Raw genomic sequence first — 14,386 nt, forward strand, 5'->3', positions numbered from 1 at the left:
GGCAGAGCGCTAACTCTACCTTCCATTAATAATAAACATTCATGAATTTTCTACATCAGATGCTCTTTTGATTTAAACACCTTATGATCTTTTATTATAAAGGCATTAAATTCATATGTGAGGAATGCATTTGTGACAGCATATTTAAATAGTGATCTAAACGACTTTTCCCAATACTTTACAATTGACATAAGTATTTTTGAAACAGCTTTAACACAATTGCTGCCTATAGTTGCAGAGATTTATAACTTTAAAGCATTTTAAAATATAATACACACAGTCCATATTTGCATGTGTCAATAAATAGAATGCATGAAAAGAAACTGAATGTGAATCAATTCCCTTCATTTATTTATCCATTGTTTTGATGCTGTCCTAAGACCCTTCTAGAATAAGGCATCTTTCTGGTAACAAATTTGTAGTCTATCAGGCCGTGCTCGCACTAACATTGGCAAAGCTGCTGCAGTCATGAAGACTTCACCTGGGAACCTGAAAGGAGCAGTCAAAATCCAAAGTTTCAAACTTCCTTAGGAGAAGCGTGGAAGTGGGAAAAGGAGAAATTCAAACTCTGCTTAATTTTAAAAGGGCAGTAAGAGCGGACGCTGTAAAGACCAGTTTACAAAAGCAGACGTCGAAAACTCCTGGGGAAGCAAGAAAGAGAAGCCGGCGTTTTGCGGGGAGGAGACACTGGCAGCCCTGCGGCGGGTTTCGTCGCCGCCTCTCCTCCCAGAAGGTTCCCACTCTCCGCCCCGGGCCCTCCCCCGCTTCCGCGCTTGGCCCGGAGCCCGGGTGGGCGGAGTAGCCTCTCCAGCCTCGCCTTCTTGGCTGGAGGCACGGGGCATTAATTAACCTAGGGGCCGGGACTGCGCCAGGCTCACGGGACGGCTGCAGCGCTCAGCGCCTCCGGCTCCGGGACGCGGTCGTCCCGACTCCGAGCGGAAAGTGTCAAACTTTCATCCGTGCGCGGGTGGGGCTCAGCAGGACCCCGGCGCGTCCCGCCCGGCTCCCCCAGCCTCCCCGCAGGGTTAGCTGCGCTCAGCGCACTTTCCAGTTGCGACCGGCCAGAAGATGGAGCGGTCACAATGTGGCGGCAGAGACCGCGGCGGGAGCGGCCGACCCCACCTGGCCCCGGGGCTGGTGGTGGCTGCGCCTCCCCCGCCTTCCCCGGCCTTGCCGGTCCCGTCGGCGCTGCAGGTTCCCCCGGCGTTCCTGCGGCCGCCCAGCCTCTTTCTGCGAGCTGCGGCCGCCGCCGCCGCCGCCACCACCTCGGGAAGCCGGGGCTGCCCGCCCGCTCCGGGGCTGGAGAGGGGGGTGGGCGCGGGGGGCTGCGGCTACCCGCGGACGCCCAAGTGCGCCCGCTGTCGCAACCACGGCGTGGTGTCGGCGCTCAAGGGCCACAAGCGCTTCTGCCGCTGGCGCGACTGCGCGTGTGCCAAGTGCACCCTGATCGCCGAGCGCCAGCGCGTCATGGCCGCCCAGGTGGCGCTGCGCAGGCAGCAGGCGCAGGAGGAGAGCGAAGCCCGGGGGCTGCAGAGGCTCCTGTGCTCGGGGCTGTCCGGGCCCCCTGGGGGTCGGGCACCCGGGGGCGGCGGCAGAGCCGAGGATCCCCAGGCCACCGGCGGCCCTGCGGCGGCGGCGGCGGCTGCGGCTGCGCTGGGACTCGGTGCCTTGAGACAGGCCAGCGGTTCCGCAACCCCCGCTTTCGAGGTCTTCCAGCAAGATTATCCTGAGGAAAAACAAGGTGAGTTTGGTCCTTCATGGACTCGTTGCTCAAGGAAATGGTTGTTCTGGAAAGAAACTTTGAAACAAGCAGCCGTGCCCTTAGGCGGGCAGGAATAGTTGTTTAAAGGAAGCACTTTAAGTTCTGGGGAACTGCTTTGCAATATGGACATTGAGAGTGTGAGAGGCCCATCGCCTTCACTTTGGAGGCGTTTACTTTTCGTTCCCTTCGGAGATAAGATCGTGAAAAAGTGAAGCGTGGGTGATAACAAACGAGCAATTCACCCTAGGGGTAGATCTGTTTGCGCGAAAGTTGATTTGACTTTCACTGTGTGAGTAGAACTTCAAGCAGGCGTTGAGCGAGAGCTTAGTGAGAGGTGCTGTGGTTGAGTCTCCTCTGTACTCTTTCGAGACAGGGTCTCACTCTGCTACCCAGGTTGGAGTGCAGTGGCGCGATCACGACTAACGGCAGCCTCAACCTCCCGGGGCTCAGGTGATCCTCCCTGCTCTGGACCGTGTTCAGCTGTGAAACCAGAGCTGATTTTGCGTGGGGAACTCTGATAGCTGGGGATGCAGTTCTCTACTACATGTTGGGGCAAACATTTGTTGCAAGCTTGATGTGGGGAAGATAACTGAAATCTGTCACACCGTTGCCTGTCTTTCTTCCTTCCCTCTAAATTGTTTTTGTAAATGGTCTTTTGTAAAACCATAAGAATTTCAAAGTTTAATATTAGAGGGTTTTTGTCTAAGGAGTTTTCTTTTTTTTCTCTCTTATTTATTGACTGCGAGTCAGTTGCCTTCATTTCCAGTGTTAGGAGATATGTTTTTGTGAACTTCATAGCCCTCCACAGGGCCTACTAAGCAGTGGAAATGTCATTGTGATTTTTTTTGTGTGTGTAAGTCCAAAACTTACACAAAACTTATGAAGTTGTATTATATGAAATCATATGATAGCTATACAGTAAACTATTAATTAGCAGCCTTCCTTTAATTGTGAAAATTGCAGATCTCAACAAATGAGGGAATGTGCTTTTGAAAAATACTGGTCTGTGAATTGAAATGAAGCATTCAATTCCGAATGAATTTTGTGTTGGCACATATCCCCTTTGTGCATATATTCTAATTTAAGCAAGCAAAACAGATTTTATACAATTCTCATGAAAGATCAAGGGTGCTAAAGAGCAAAGTTATTAAGTGAAACAGCTATGAAAGAGAGGTAAAAGTTAGAATTCCTGAAATTACACCAATGTGAAATGGCTGACAGCTCCCTGTGAGACATTGATATATGTGATTTCTAGTTGGTATCAAAGTGTTCTGTTTTATAGAGCTAATGATTTTATTTTGTTATTTGCCTCAGATGATGCCCCCTTCCCCATAAAAAGCACACTAATGTTTGAAAGGCTACTTCAATAGCTTTCTAAATTGACTGCCTCCTCTTACACAATAGCCATGAACTGTGGTAAAATAGTCTATTTAATTTACTCATTCATTAGACAAAGACTAACAGTGATTTAGAAGTGAATGAGCTTTTCCTACACAAAAGAACCTTATATTCAAAAGAAGGCAGACTCTATGTATCCAAAAACTACAGTACAATGCTTAATATACAATGATAAATGCAATAGAAGTAAAGCAAGCTGTGGGATTTGAGATGACAGAGAGATGATTTAAATGGTATCATAATATTTTAAAGACACCATGTTTTCTAAACCATCTTATGCAGATTGGTGTTTCATTACATATATTGTACTATGAGTAAAATAAGACATTATTTTATGATTTCATGCGTAAATTGCTATGGATATGAAAATGTTGATATTCGACATGTTTGGGGGCATCCTCACTGAATCGTATTTATAAATAAAGTGGAGTGGAGGACCAGTGCTAATCTGTTTCCACTTGGCAGATTTCATTAGAAAAGTAGTATTATTTAAAGTCGAAAATACTAGAGTGTTGGCAATTTTGCGGTAGCGACATTCTTTCATCCTATGCTTAGGGGAATAGCATATAGGAAGAGCATTTTGAACTTCAAAATGCTAAATCATACACATTTTAATTTTAAAATAACCTGTAGATATTTCTTTAGAATTTAGAACTGACTGCTTCTTAAGAAAACTGGAGAAAACATGAGAGTATTATTGCAAATCATATTTACAAATCACTGCTTTAGGCAATATGTGTTTTACATTCATAAACTTTGTAGAAAAAAGAAAGTTGGACAGAATTATCTACACATTCCACTTTACAGTTTACTCTTAACATGTATATCTCTAGGGCTATAGAAAAATGTAAACCAAAGCAAAAGTTACATAGTGAATATGGCTATTGTTATCTATCTGGTGTTAGCCTGGCAAAGGGTATTAAAATATTCTTGTTTGATTAACGTGCTCAACATGTTGAGATAGAAAAACCAGAACTTTGTGTAAAAGTATTTTTAGAAAATTGCCCATAACATTGGAGGAGGGTTGTGATTGAAAAGCAAATGCCTAATATGTTGTTTTTAAAAGACAATTTGAACACTAATATGGATTGCAATAGACTTTAAAATAGACTTTGATTTTAAAGTCTGTTATTGATATTTCTTAAGGACTGAAAAAGAAAGTACATGTTTCATAGAGGATTATGAAAAATACCATCTCTATCATCTCTCATAAAAGGAAATATGCACACTCTAGTATATTTGGGATTGATATAGCAGTAGTACTTATTAGTTTAAATTTGAAATGAAATGAACAATTTTGTTTTTTTTGACATTATTCAAGTAAATTAATTATAACCTGAAATATAAGATTAAAAAATTGCTGAAATTTAGCATTAGTGATTGAAGAGAATAATCATTTTCAAACTTAGATTATTCCTTTATTCCCTAGTCATTTTATTTAGTTATTTTTTCATAGTGTCATTTTGAAAAAATTTCACTTAGATAACAACAAAACAGGTGACATTTAGGAAGATCCCACACAACCAAGATAGGAAGGTCAGTCTGCCATATTGGTGTTGTAAGAACACTTTGGGGTAACAATACACTCTCATCTTTGGCTTCCTAAATATAACTGCATTTTAATATTGCAAATCTTTATGATTCTAAAATGATAGAATAGTGTATTTTTTACTATTCTAGCACCTGCATTTCTGAATAATCTTTTAAATTTGAGTTACTCACTAAAATGTCTTAAAGTATATAAATACTACTAATTATTATAAATGAATGAATTATATTATCCAGCATTATTTTTGAGTGAGTAGTACTATGTTCTGGAAAGTTTTCCCTATATTTGATTGTTTTTTTTTCCCCCCCTCTTCTCCAGAACAAAAAGAGAGTAAATGTGACTCATGCCAGAATGGACAAGAAGAACCAATCTCCAAATCCCATCAACTTTCCCTAGGATCATCTCCTAGGTCTAATGGTGTCATTGGGAAACAAAGCATCAGGTCATCTATTTCAGAATACTCCAACAAGCATGATAGTATCCTATCTTCTCATCCTGGAGAGCAATCAGAAGGTGAAGAGAGTCCCAGGTCCTTATCATCCTCTGATCTGGAATCAGGAAATGAAAGTGAATGGGTCAAAGACTTGACTGCCACCAGGGCCAGCCTTCCTACAGTGTCCTCAAGACCAAGAGATCCTCTTGATATCCTTACCAAGATTTTCCCAAATTACAGGCGCAGCCGTCTGGAAGGCATTCTGCAGTTCTGCAAAGGGGATGTGGTCCAAGCCATTGAACAGGTTTTAAATGGCAAAGAACACAAGCCAGAAAACAGGAACCTAGCAAGCTCAGGAGAACTGGAAAACACAACCTTTCAGAGAGCTTCAAGTTTTAATCTTGCAGGAATTGGTTTTGGAACTCTAGGTAATAAATCAGCTTTCTCTCCTCTTCAAACTACTTCTGCATCTTACAGAGGTGACTCAAATCTCTACAGCTTAAATCCTAGAGTAGGTATCAGTCCATTAAGGCTGGCATACTCTTCTGCAGGAAGAGGATTATCTGGTTTTATGTCACCCTACCTAACACCTGGGTTGGTACCCACCCTGCCTTTTCGGCCAGCTTTGGATTATGCCTTTTCAGGGATGATTAGAGATTCTTCCTACCTTTCCAGTAAAGACTCAATAACTTGTGGTAGACTGTATTTCAGACCAAATCAGGACAGTCTGTAATGTATATGTCCATTCCTCCTTTCTGGAGTGTTTCTAGAAGTGTGCAATACATGCACGTGCACACGCATGCACACATATCCATTAATATACTTCAGTAAGTATGTGACTAGATTATGAGGTTTTTAAAATGCTATTTTTTTCACAAGCAATATAATAGGCATTAGATCTGAAGATCCTTCATTAGAATTTATTAAGTGAAAGAAGTAAATTTGAACACTATATGTGCCTTGAATAAAGCTATTTCAGGAAATATTTAATGAATTTTCTCCCTAAATTATCATTTGCAAAAATGTTTTATTTTAAAAACTATACTTTTTATTTTATTGAAAAGTGGAATTTTTAGTGATAAAATACATTTGTAAGTATAAAGCAATCCATCATAATATAAACCAAAAGGAAGAATTGAACAATTAAGGCAATTCTAAGTGATTACTACTTCAGAACGTTTTATTCTTTTATTCTGTCCCTTGTTCATAGGAAAGAAAAAAGTTATTCAAAGTATTTTTAAAATATTTTATTTGCAGATAGGTGATTCGTAACAAATAAACCATTGGAGCGATTTGAATTTATATTTTCTGAGTGTTGTATTTTTCAATCTTAGCTTCCATATGTGAAAATAAGTGCCGTTATTTAAAGTTAGCACTGGATTATAGACTACAAAGTAAATCTTAGGAAACGAGACTGCGCCATCTCCTGGCCACTATCACCAATTGCAACTGAGCTCTGTAGAGTACATGAATTAGAAACATTTGTTTCCAAGAATATACTGTAAAGTGCTCATCTGTGGATGAGAGTTTCAAACTGTAAGTGTGCTTATGCTTGTATCTGGGGAGATACCCTTTTCTTATAAGTTTGGGACAAGAATATATGTCAGCCATTCTGAAAGGTAAGAATAATTTCATTCAGAAAACTAAAATAGCGGCTCAAATAAATATTTCTTAACTGGAGATAGTTGATGCTTAATGCACTGAGGAGAGACATTTCCAAAGGGGAAGAACTGCCACGAAGTTTCAGAGGTATTCTTGCAATTTTAAACATACTTTTTGTCCTCCATCTGGCACATTTGAAAACGATTTCAGTCAGTGGAAAGTCCCTGAGGAAACTGCTTACAAAACAATTTCTAGAACATTTTTTTTTTTTTGTATGTCATCATTTTTTTGAAGGACAGTAGCTTCATTGTTATTAAAAATAAATGGAAACCCAGTGGTGGTAAAAGATAGTTGATGAATTAGAGATTGTTTAAACAATTGAGCAGCAGGACTCATTAAAGATTTTTAAATTATATGTATGTGTGTGTGTGTGTGTGTGTATGTGTGTATATGCATATATATGTCTATGTACCTATATATTAAAGCCCTATAGGTTATATTATTATGGAGGTTTTTTTCATGAGGCCAGTAAGAATGTATTTCTAAAGAATATTTTGCCGGAAAATGTGATATTAAATTACTTCAGAAAATCTGATGCTGATTTAGGATGTAAATGTGATTAACAGGTTATGTACTAATTTTAATGGTGTGAATTTAAGAAAGCAGATCTGAAAATGTTGATGTTCTCAATATTCATTTATTAGAAAAAAATTTAGATTCTAAGCTTAAAGTACAATGTCTAGCAAGTAGTTGAAATTCAATTAATATATACTGAGTAAGAAACTCTTACATATAATAGATCTCTTTGAGACCCGGATAAAACTGAAAAACTCTACAAAATGGCCTACAGACACACAGTTTTGCATACAATTTCACTGGGTTCTTCAATCTCCTAAATGGTATTCAGGTTAGATTCCTTTGTGATTCTTCATTTGTTTCTATTGCATTAATCTACTTACTGAATACTATTTTTCTGAAAAGTGCTAAATCCTATAGAGGACACTGAATGTAAAATATTTTGCTCTAAGGGAAGTTACATTATCCAGTAGAGATATGGTTTAAAACAATAATTCTATAGTTACTGCATTGTTTATGTGGTCTTATGATGTGCTTGTATCTGAGAAACTGAATTGCTTTTGAACTTGGAAGAACATCCATTTTGGGCAGTATTCATATTTATAATGTAATTTTATAATCATAAAACTTAATTTATATAATGCTTACACATTCCATACCCTTTATAATAATATAAGGATGTAAAATAGGTTATTTGTCTAACAATTTAATAGTATGTGAGGATGCTGATGCTCAGCAGTAGAGTTTTTTCTCCCTAAAGTTAGTAATATGAGTCATCTGGAGTAGAATTATTATACTCACTTCAGCAACTTCAGACTCCAAGGTCTGAGGAAGGATTCACGTCTGTTTTGTCCATTCACAGCTTTATACAGTGTCTGATATATCATAGGTGCTCAAATACTAGGTTTTCACTGTCTGAAATAAATGAAAGATAGGAAATATTAGCTTAAGAATTTATTCATTCAATGCATATTTAATAAGCACCGTATTTTATGCCATGAACTGTGTTAGACACAAGATATAAAGAAGTGATTAAGACTTTGCCTCAAGTTGTACACAGTCTATATTGTCATGTGTACAAAAACAACCAATCAACCAATGTCGGTATTATTTGATGATGTTGGTACATCAATGAGTTCTTTGTAATCTTGATATTCATGTCCATGGATGCTGCTTGAAGCCTGAACTCCTAAGCCACTAATTAGTGGTGAGAAGAAAGAGGGGGTAAATGCTTTAAGAGCTAGCATATTGCAAAAATGAATCGGGTTTATCCTGTATCATTTAGAGGGCTTGGAAGGCAAACATTTCATAGAGTAGTCAGAGGAACATAAGGAATGACTTTTTCACAGTTAACAGCTGTCCAAGAGTGTAATGTCTGCCTTGTATGATAATGCATCTTGTACTCATTGAAAAATGCATGTAGAAAATACCAATCAGAGACCTGATTGATGGGAATTTTCATTACTGGTTTAATGTTGGGACTGAATCATTTTGTAGCTCGTCAAAAATATGGAAAGCATTTTTAAAATAAATAGGTAATGAAATTTCAATTCTAAGGCTATGAAAATGAAAACACTCTACCATTATTTGTCAATAAAATACAGTGCAGTTTTGCTCCTCAGAATTTTGTCTATGTGATAGCCTCCTGAGAGTAGGCAGAAAAGACATAGAACACAGTACATGTCTTACAAGGGATTAAAACTGACAGAGGTAGTGTAAGGTATATAGGCATGAGTGGGGCCTAAAGAGGCCATGGAAGAGCACCAAAGACAAACGTTAGTACATTTTCTATAAGGTAAATACCAATATGTCTTCCTAGAAGAAGCATTTGTTTTGGAGTTGAGGAAACCTAGAACGGACTTATCGATAAGATTTGGACAGGTTTAAGACTTCTACTCTCTGGACATTTATTCTCAGTTAAACAAGGGTAATAATATTTAACTTGCAAGATTCATGGAGATAAAAGCTTAAATAAATGGCAGAGTACAGTAATACTTCTATACCGGCTGCTAAATAAGTAACTCTCACTGTTATCACTTTGTATTAAGATATAATCTTTGCCCCCTGGTGGCTGTCTCTCAACAAAGAGTACTGTAATTGCATTGAATCCACTTAGTGGATATGGAGCCCAAAGGGCAGCCATCACCAGAGCAGCATACAGGCTTTGTTCCAGACTTCCTGCTTGGTTGTTCATCGCATAGGCGAGCCACACTTTTGTAATGTTTTAATATATATGTTATTTGGATTACTTTCAGGGCTATCTGAAGAAAATAAACAGCAAAAATCATAGTTTGTGTTTATGCTACATTTATTAGTCAGGGTTATCAGGAAAACAGAGCTCTTGTAATATGTGGAAATAAAGGAGTTATAGAAATTTAAACTAACATAAACAGAGGAGGAGCTTGAAAATGAAAGTCTGGCAGATTAGAGAAAGATTCACTCTGCTTGAAGCACTGGTGTGGGTGGACAAGCAGGAACTGAAAACTCCGTGAAGTCCAGCATGTCCAGTCACTGAAATGGTTCCCAGCCAGGGGCTCTGAAGGGTGCTGTGGGAAACCATGCGTCTGTGTAGGTTCTAGCTCCGTCGGTCTGTGAGTGAGCACCTGATGGTGAGCCTGTGCTGCTGTGGGTCAGTGAGGTCAGCAGGCAGGAAGACAAGCTGGATGTGGAGTAAGGAAACGTGAGGACAGCCTGGAAATCCCTGGGTATCCAGGCCTAATGACTTGTGTTTCACTTCTACCTTAAAAATCTCACCATAGTTCCTTTTTTGGGCCAATCTCACTTCGAACAATACAGGAAAGGGAATTTTGAGAAATGTAATTTGCAAGCAACCAAACTGACAGTATAGTCTCGTACAGTATATTCCTTGTCAACACGGCTTTCATAGTCACCTATGTTGACCATATTTACTTCCAAATAAGGGCAAAACCAAAGTCGTTCTTTTATCTGAAGTTGATACAACTATCCCGTACAATAAAAACACACTAGCCACTCCCCAAAAGAGAACACACAGACTGACTTCCCTATCTGTGGGTTATGCTAATTTTTCTTTTACTCAGTCAAACACTCATTTGAATATTCTGTAGCTTTAATCCTGAGATATAGGTAACCACTATTAATATATATTTTGTTAGAGTAAGGAATTGGGGAAATGGAAAACGGAAAACATACACACACACAAATACACTTACTTTGAAACAATAAATAGACAAATATTTTTGCCTGCCAGAGCCCTCATTTTCAGTCATAAGATCACAGATGGTATTTATAACTTCCTTCTTCTATGCAATTCATATTTTCTCTGCTTCCTGAAAGTGCCTCAGTTAATTGTGATTCTTTACTGGGTAGAGTGACCCAAATCCTGGTTCCTGATGTATTTATATCATTATAGTCCTGCCTCTATTAGGTTGTTGTGGCTTTTAATGATCTTTTACCACAAAATACTGAAAGACTAAAAGATGTTCTAGAGGATCTTCTGAATACTGGGAATTCTACCCCTGCCTCTTTCCTGTTTCAGTGTCTGTGGTGCCCCAAATAGCCAATGGTAGTCGGAGATTCCAGTACAATGTTGTATTCTCTCATGAATTTCTTCTTTGGGAAGATCTCTGAATCTGAAAGGTCAAAATTTATACAGATTGGGAACAAAAATATTACCAGTGGATCCTTAGGATTAATGTGAAAGGAGTCATTCTCATATCTACCCTGCGATTTCCAGACTCATGAATCCTGAGCATAGGAGAAACATCGCTACATATTTATAGCTGAGTCAAAGCATATCTTACATCTAGGAAAACATTATTGCAGCCCCATAAAGTGCTTTCACCAGCTGGTGCCATAACTGAGTCTTCCAAAGACCATTCCATAATTTTATTAGACCAGCTGTTTCGGGATGAAGGGAACATGAAGATACCAGTAAATTCCATGAGCATGAGCCCAACATGCCACTTCATTGCTATAAAATGAGTTTCTTTGTCAGAAGTAACGTCATATGGAATACTATAAAGGTGAATAAGGCATGGTGTAAGCTCACAGCTGGTAGTTTTAGCAAGAACATTAGGAGTGGGAAAGGCGAATACCATATCTAGCCAAAGTGTTTTTTCCCAGCGAGAACAAAGAGGTGCTCCTTCAATGATGGAAGTGATCCACTGTAATCACCTTGCCACCAGGTGGCTGGCTGGTTCCTCCAGGGAATGGTGCCATTTCAGACACTCAGTGTAGATCTTTGCTCTTGGCAGTTTGGGTAGTCAGCAGTGGCTCTATCCAAATTGGCCTTAATGAAAGGAAGTCCACGTTGCTAAGCCCATGCATAAGCTCCATCTCTGCTTCCATGATCATTCTCTTTATGAGCCAACTGGGCAATTTTCAGAATAAAAGAATGGATAATCTTGTGCGTAAGATTTTTAAGATACTCCTCTTGGGAAGTTGCTCTTTGATGAGCTTTTGTGTAGGACAAAAATATCTTCATATTTTGTGCCCATTTGGAAAAGTCTTTCTGCATGCTTTTTCTCTAGACCTTGTTTCTGATTTTTCAATCTTGTTTCTTCTAACTTACTTACCATCCAGCCAAACTGTTAATCAGTGCTCATGACTCATTCTAGATATGTACCTCTATCCGTATCTCCTGCCAGGCAACATGAACAATCAGGTGTATAGCTTGAAGTTTTTCCCACTGGAAACATTTACTTCACTACTCTACTTCGAGGCCACACCTGTAGTGCCTCAGCTGTCTACTTGAGATAGTGCCAGAATAGTGAGCAGAACCATCTGTGGACAAGGATAAAATTGTTCTTCCTCATTCTGCCATAATAGACAACTCCACATGAGAGAGGAGGCTGTGTGGCAGGAATAGAAGCCCTGGGAATTTAAGCCACTTTCCATGCAACTGATTTGGTACTTCAAAATGTTTGGAGGAAAATTCATCTATTGTTTACACTTGATGGAGTACCACTACATAAGACTTGGTGAGTCAGATAACACCTTGTTAATATGAATATTTGTGGTCACCTGATTATTTGATTGCCAATACTAAGTGTCAAGACTCTGATGGAAACCCATAACAAGGAGGAAGGCAGCTGCTCCTCAAAAGAAGAATAATTTTCTGTTGGGAAAACAAAACTTTTCTCCAACTCTAAGAGGGGTACACTGTGAATGACCTATAAAGATCTGCCACAGGTTTCCCTTAGGATCTCTAACTGCCAGACACTGCAAACCCTATTGATCTGCTGGATCATATGGCCCAAGTGGCAGGGAAAGTTGAATGGCAGTCTGGTTTTGTTGCAGAACCACCCTGTAGTCTGGGCCTGACTCAAAACTGGTAGCTGATTGGATTATTTGGTAAATGGTTTGAAGATGCCCACACCAGGTATCTATTGCAACCAAAATACAGAGCTCCACCTCTTACAGGTAGCAGATGTCAGACACAGAAACATGCTTTTCATCTGGTAAGAGATGTTTCAATATGTACCAGGCCAATACCACAGATACTACATGCTTATGAATGTTTATAGGATTTACTCTTCCAGCTTCCAGGATGCATATGTCTGGTCAAGATATCTGGAATATTTTCTACCTTCTGCTAACTGGGTTCAATCAGAATGATATCTGTGAGGTAGACTTGCTTGATGCCTCATAGAGAGGAGAAGCAAACAATTCCTGGTGGACTACACTGCAGCAGAGGGTGGGAGAGTTGATAGAGTCTTAAGGAATATTATGAAGGGGTGTTACTGCTTCTGGTGGTTCTTACAAGTATAGAGAAAAAGTATGACATCAGTAGCCAAAAGCTACTAAAAATAGAGGCTGTGTTGATTTGTTCCAATAAAGCAACTGTATCTGGAATTGCAGCTGCAGTTAAAATTATTACCTAATTAATAATTTATATCATTCTACAAGATCCAACTGCCTTCTTCATGGGCCAAATAGGTGATTTGAATGGGAATGTGTTAGGACCCCTTCCATCCTTGACTGTGGTACAAACTTTGGTAGACCCTCTAGGAATGTGCTATTGCTTTTGTTTCACTGCTTTGGGAGGGAGAGAAGTTCTCAAGACCCTACTGGATATTTCCAATTGTAATGTCCTCAGTCTGCAGGTCAGATACCCATTCTGCCAGTTTTGAATATGTATCTTCCAAAGATTCCAGAAATGAGGAAATAAATGGAGGATCGTTTCGGGAACCCATCAGACTCACTGTGAGATGGACTTTAACCAAAATGTCACTGACGATCAGACCTTCCTCTTCGCTTTAAGACCTATCCAGCCTGGTGGACCACAGTGACAGTTTAGGCTTCTAGAGAATAGTTGTCCAGTGAACTCTGAAAAGTAGGGTTATTTATCTTTTCCTAGTGCAGAGTCTCTTGGTACATTGGTTTAGGTTCTTTTGGAGAAAGCTAAGTCAAATGTCTGCAGTGTAAAGTACTGAAAGTCTAGCAGAGTCTCTATTTAAGCGTTCCCATCTTCACTTTCTGCAGGAGGCTCTGGGTCTATAAAGAGGTTCACCTCTAGAAGTATGTTGAGGGGTCATGACTTTTATTGTGATAATTCGAGACAGTCCTAGCTTCATCAGACCTATAGCTTTTCCACCTATACAAACCAAGTATGACTTTGTTAACCTGCACACCTATTTCATTTATAGAAACACAATTATTGATTAGTCAGTGCAAAACATCTCTGCAAGTCACATTATTCTGGTAATTGTTTTAGCACAATTTAAAAAAAGTAGAATTCGTGGGCTGGCGCAAATTTTAGCACAATTTTGAAAAAATAGAATTCATGGCTCACACCTGTAATCCCAGCACTTTGGGAGGCTGAGGCAGGTAGATCATGAGGTCAGGAGTTCAAGACCAGACTGGCCAACATGGTAAAACCCCGTCTCTACTAAAAAATACAAAAATTAGCTGGACATGGTGGCTCGTGCCTGTAATCCCAGCTACTTGGGAGGCTGAGGTAGGAGAATTGCTTGAACTGGGACCTGGGAGGTGGAGGTTGCAGTGAGCTGAGATTGCATCATTGCATTCCAGTCTGGGATACAGATCAAGACTCCATCTCAAAAAAAAAAAGTAGAATTTGTGT

The 14,386-nt window shown here is 39.6% G+C and overlaps 1 protein-coding gene across 1 annotated transcript; it reads left to right on the top strand.

The window, feature by feature from the left end:
• The first annotated feature begins 855 nt into the window (after positions 1-855).
• Positions 856-7,159, top strand: DMRTA1 (DMRT like family A1). Its single transcript, XM_039475064.2, has 2 exons — positions 856-1,741; positions 5,028-7,159. Exons 1-2 carry the CDS (start codon positions 1,069-1,071, stop codon positions 5,873-5,875), a joined length of 1,521 nt encoding a protein of 506 aa, XP_039330998.2. The 5' UTR covers positions 856-1,068; the 3' UTR covers positions 5,876-7,159.
• Positions 7,160-14,386: the final 7,227 nt, after the last annotated feature.

This window comes from Saimiri boliviensis, chromosome 2 (assembly GCF_048565385.1).
Source record: "Saimiri boliviensis isolate mSaiBol1 chromosome 2, mSaiBol1.pri, whole genome shotgun sequence".
Taxonomy (NCBI): Eukaryota; Metazoa; Chordata; class Mammalia; order Primates; family Cebidae; genus Saimiri; species Saimiri boliviensis.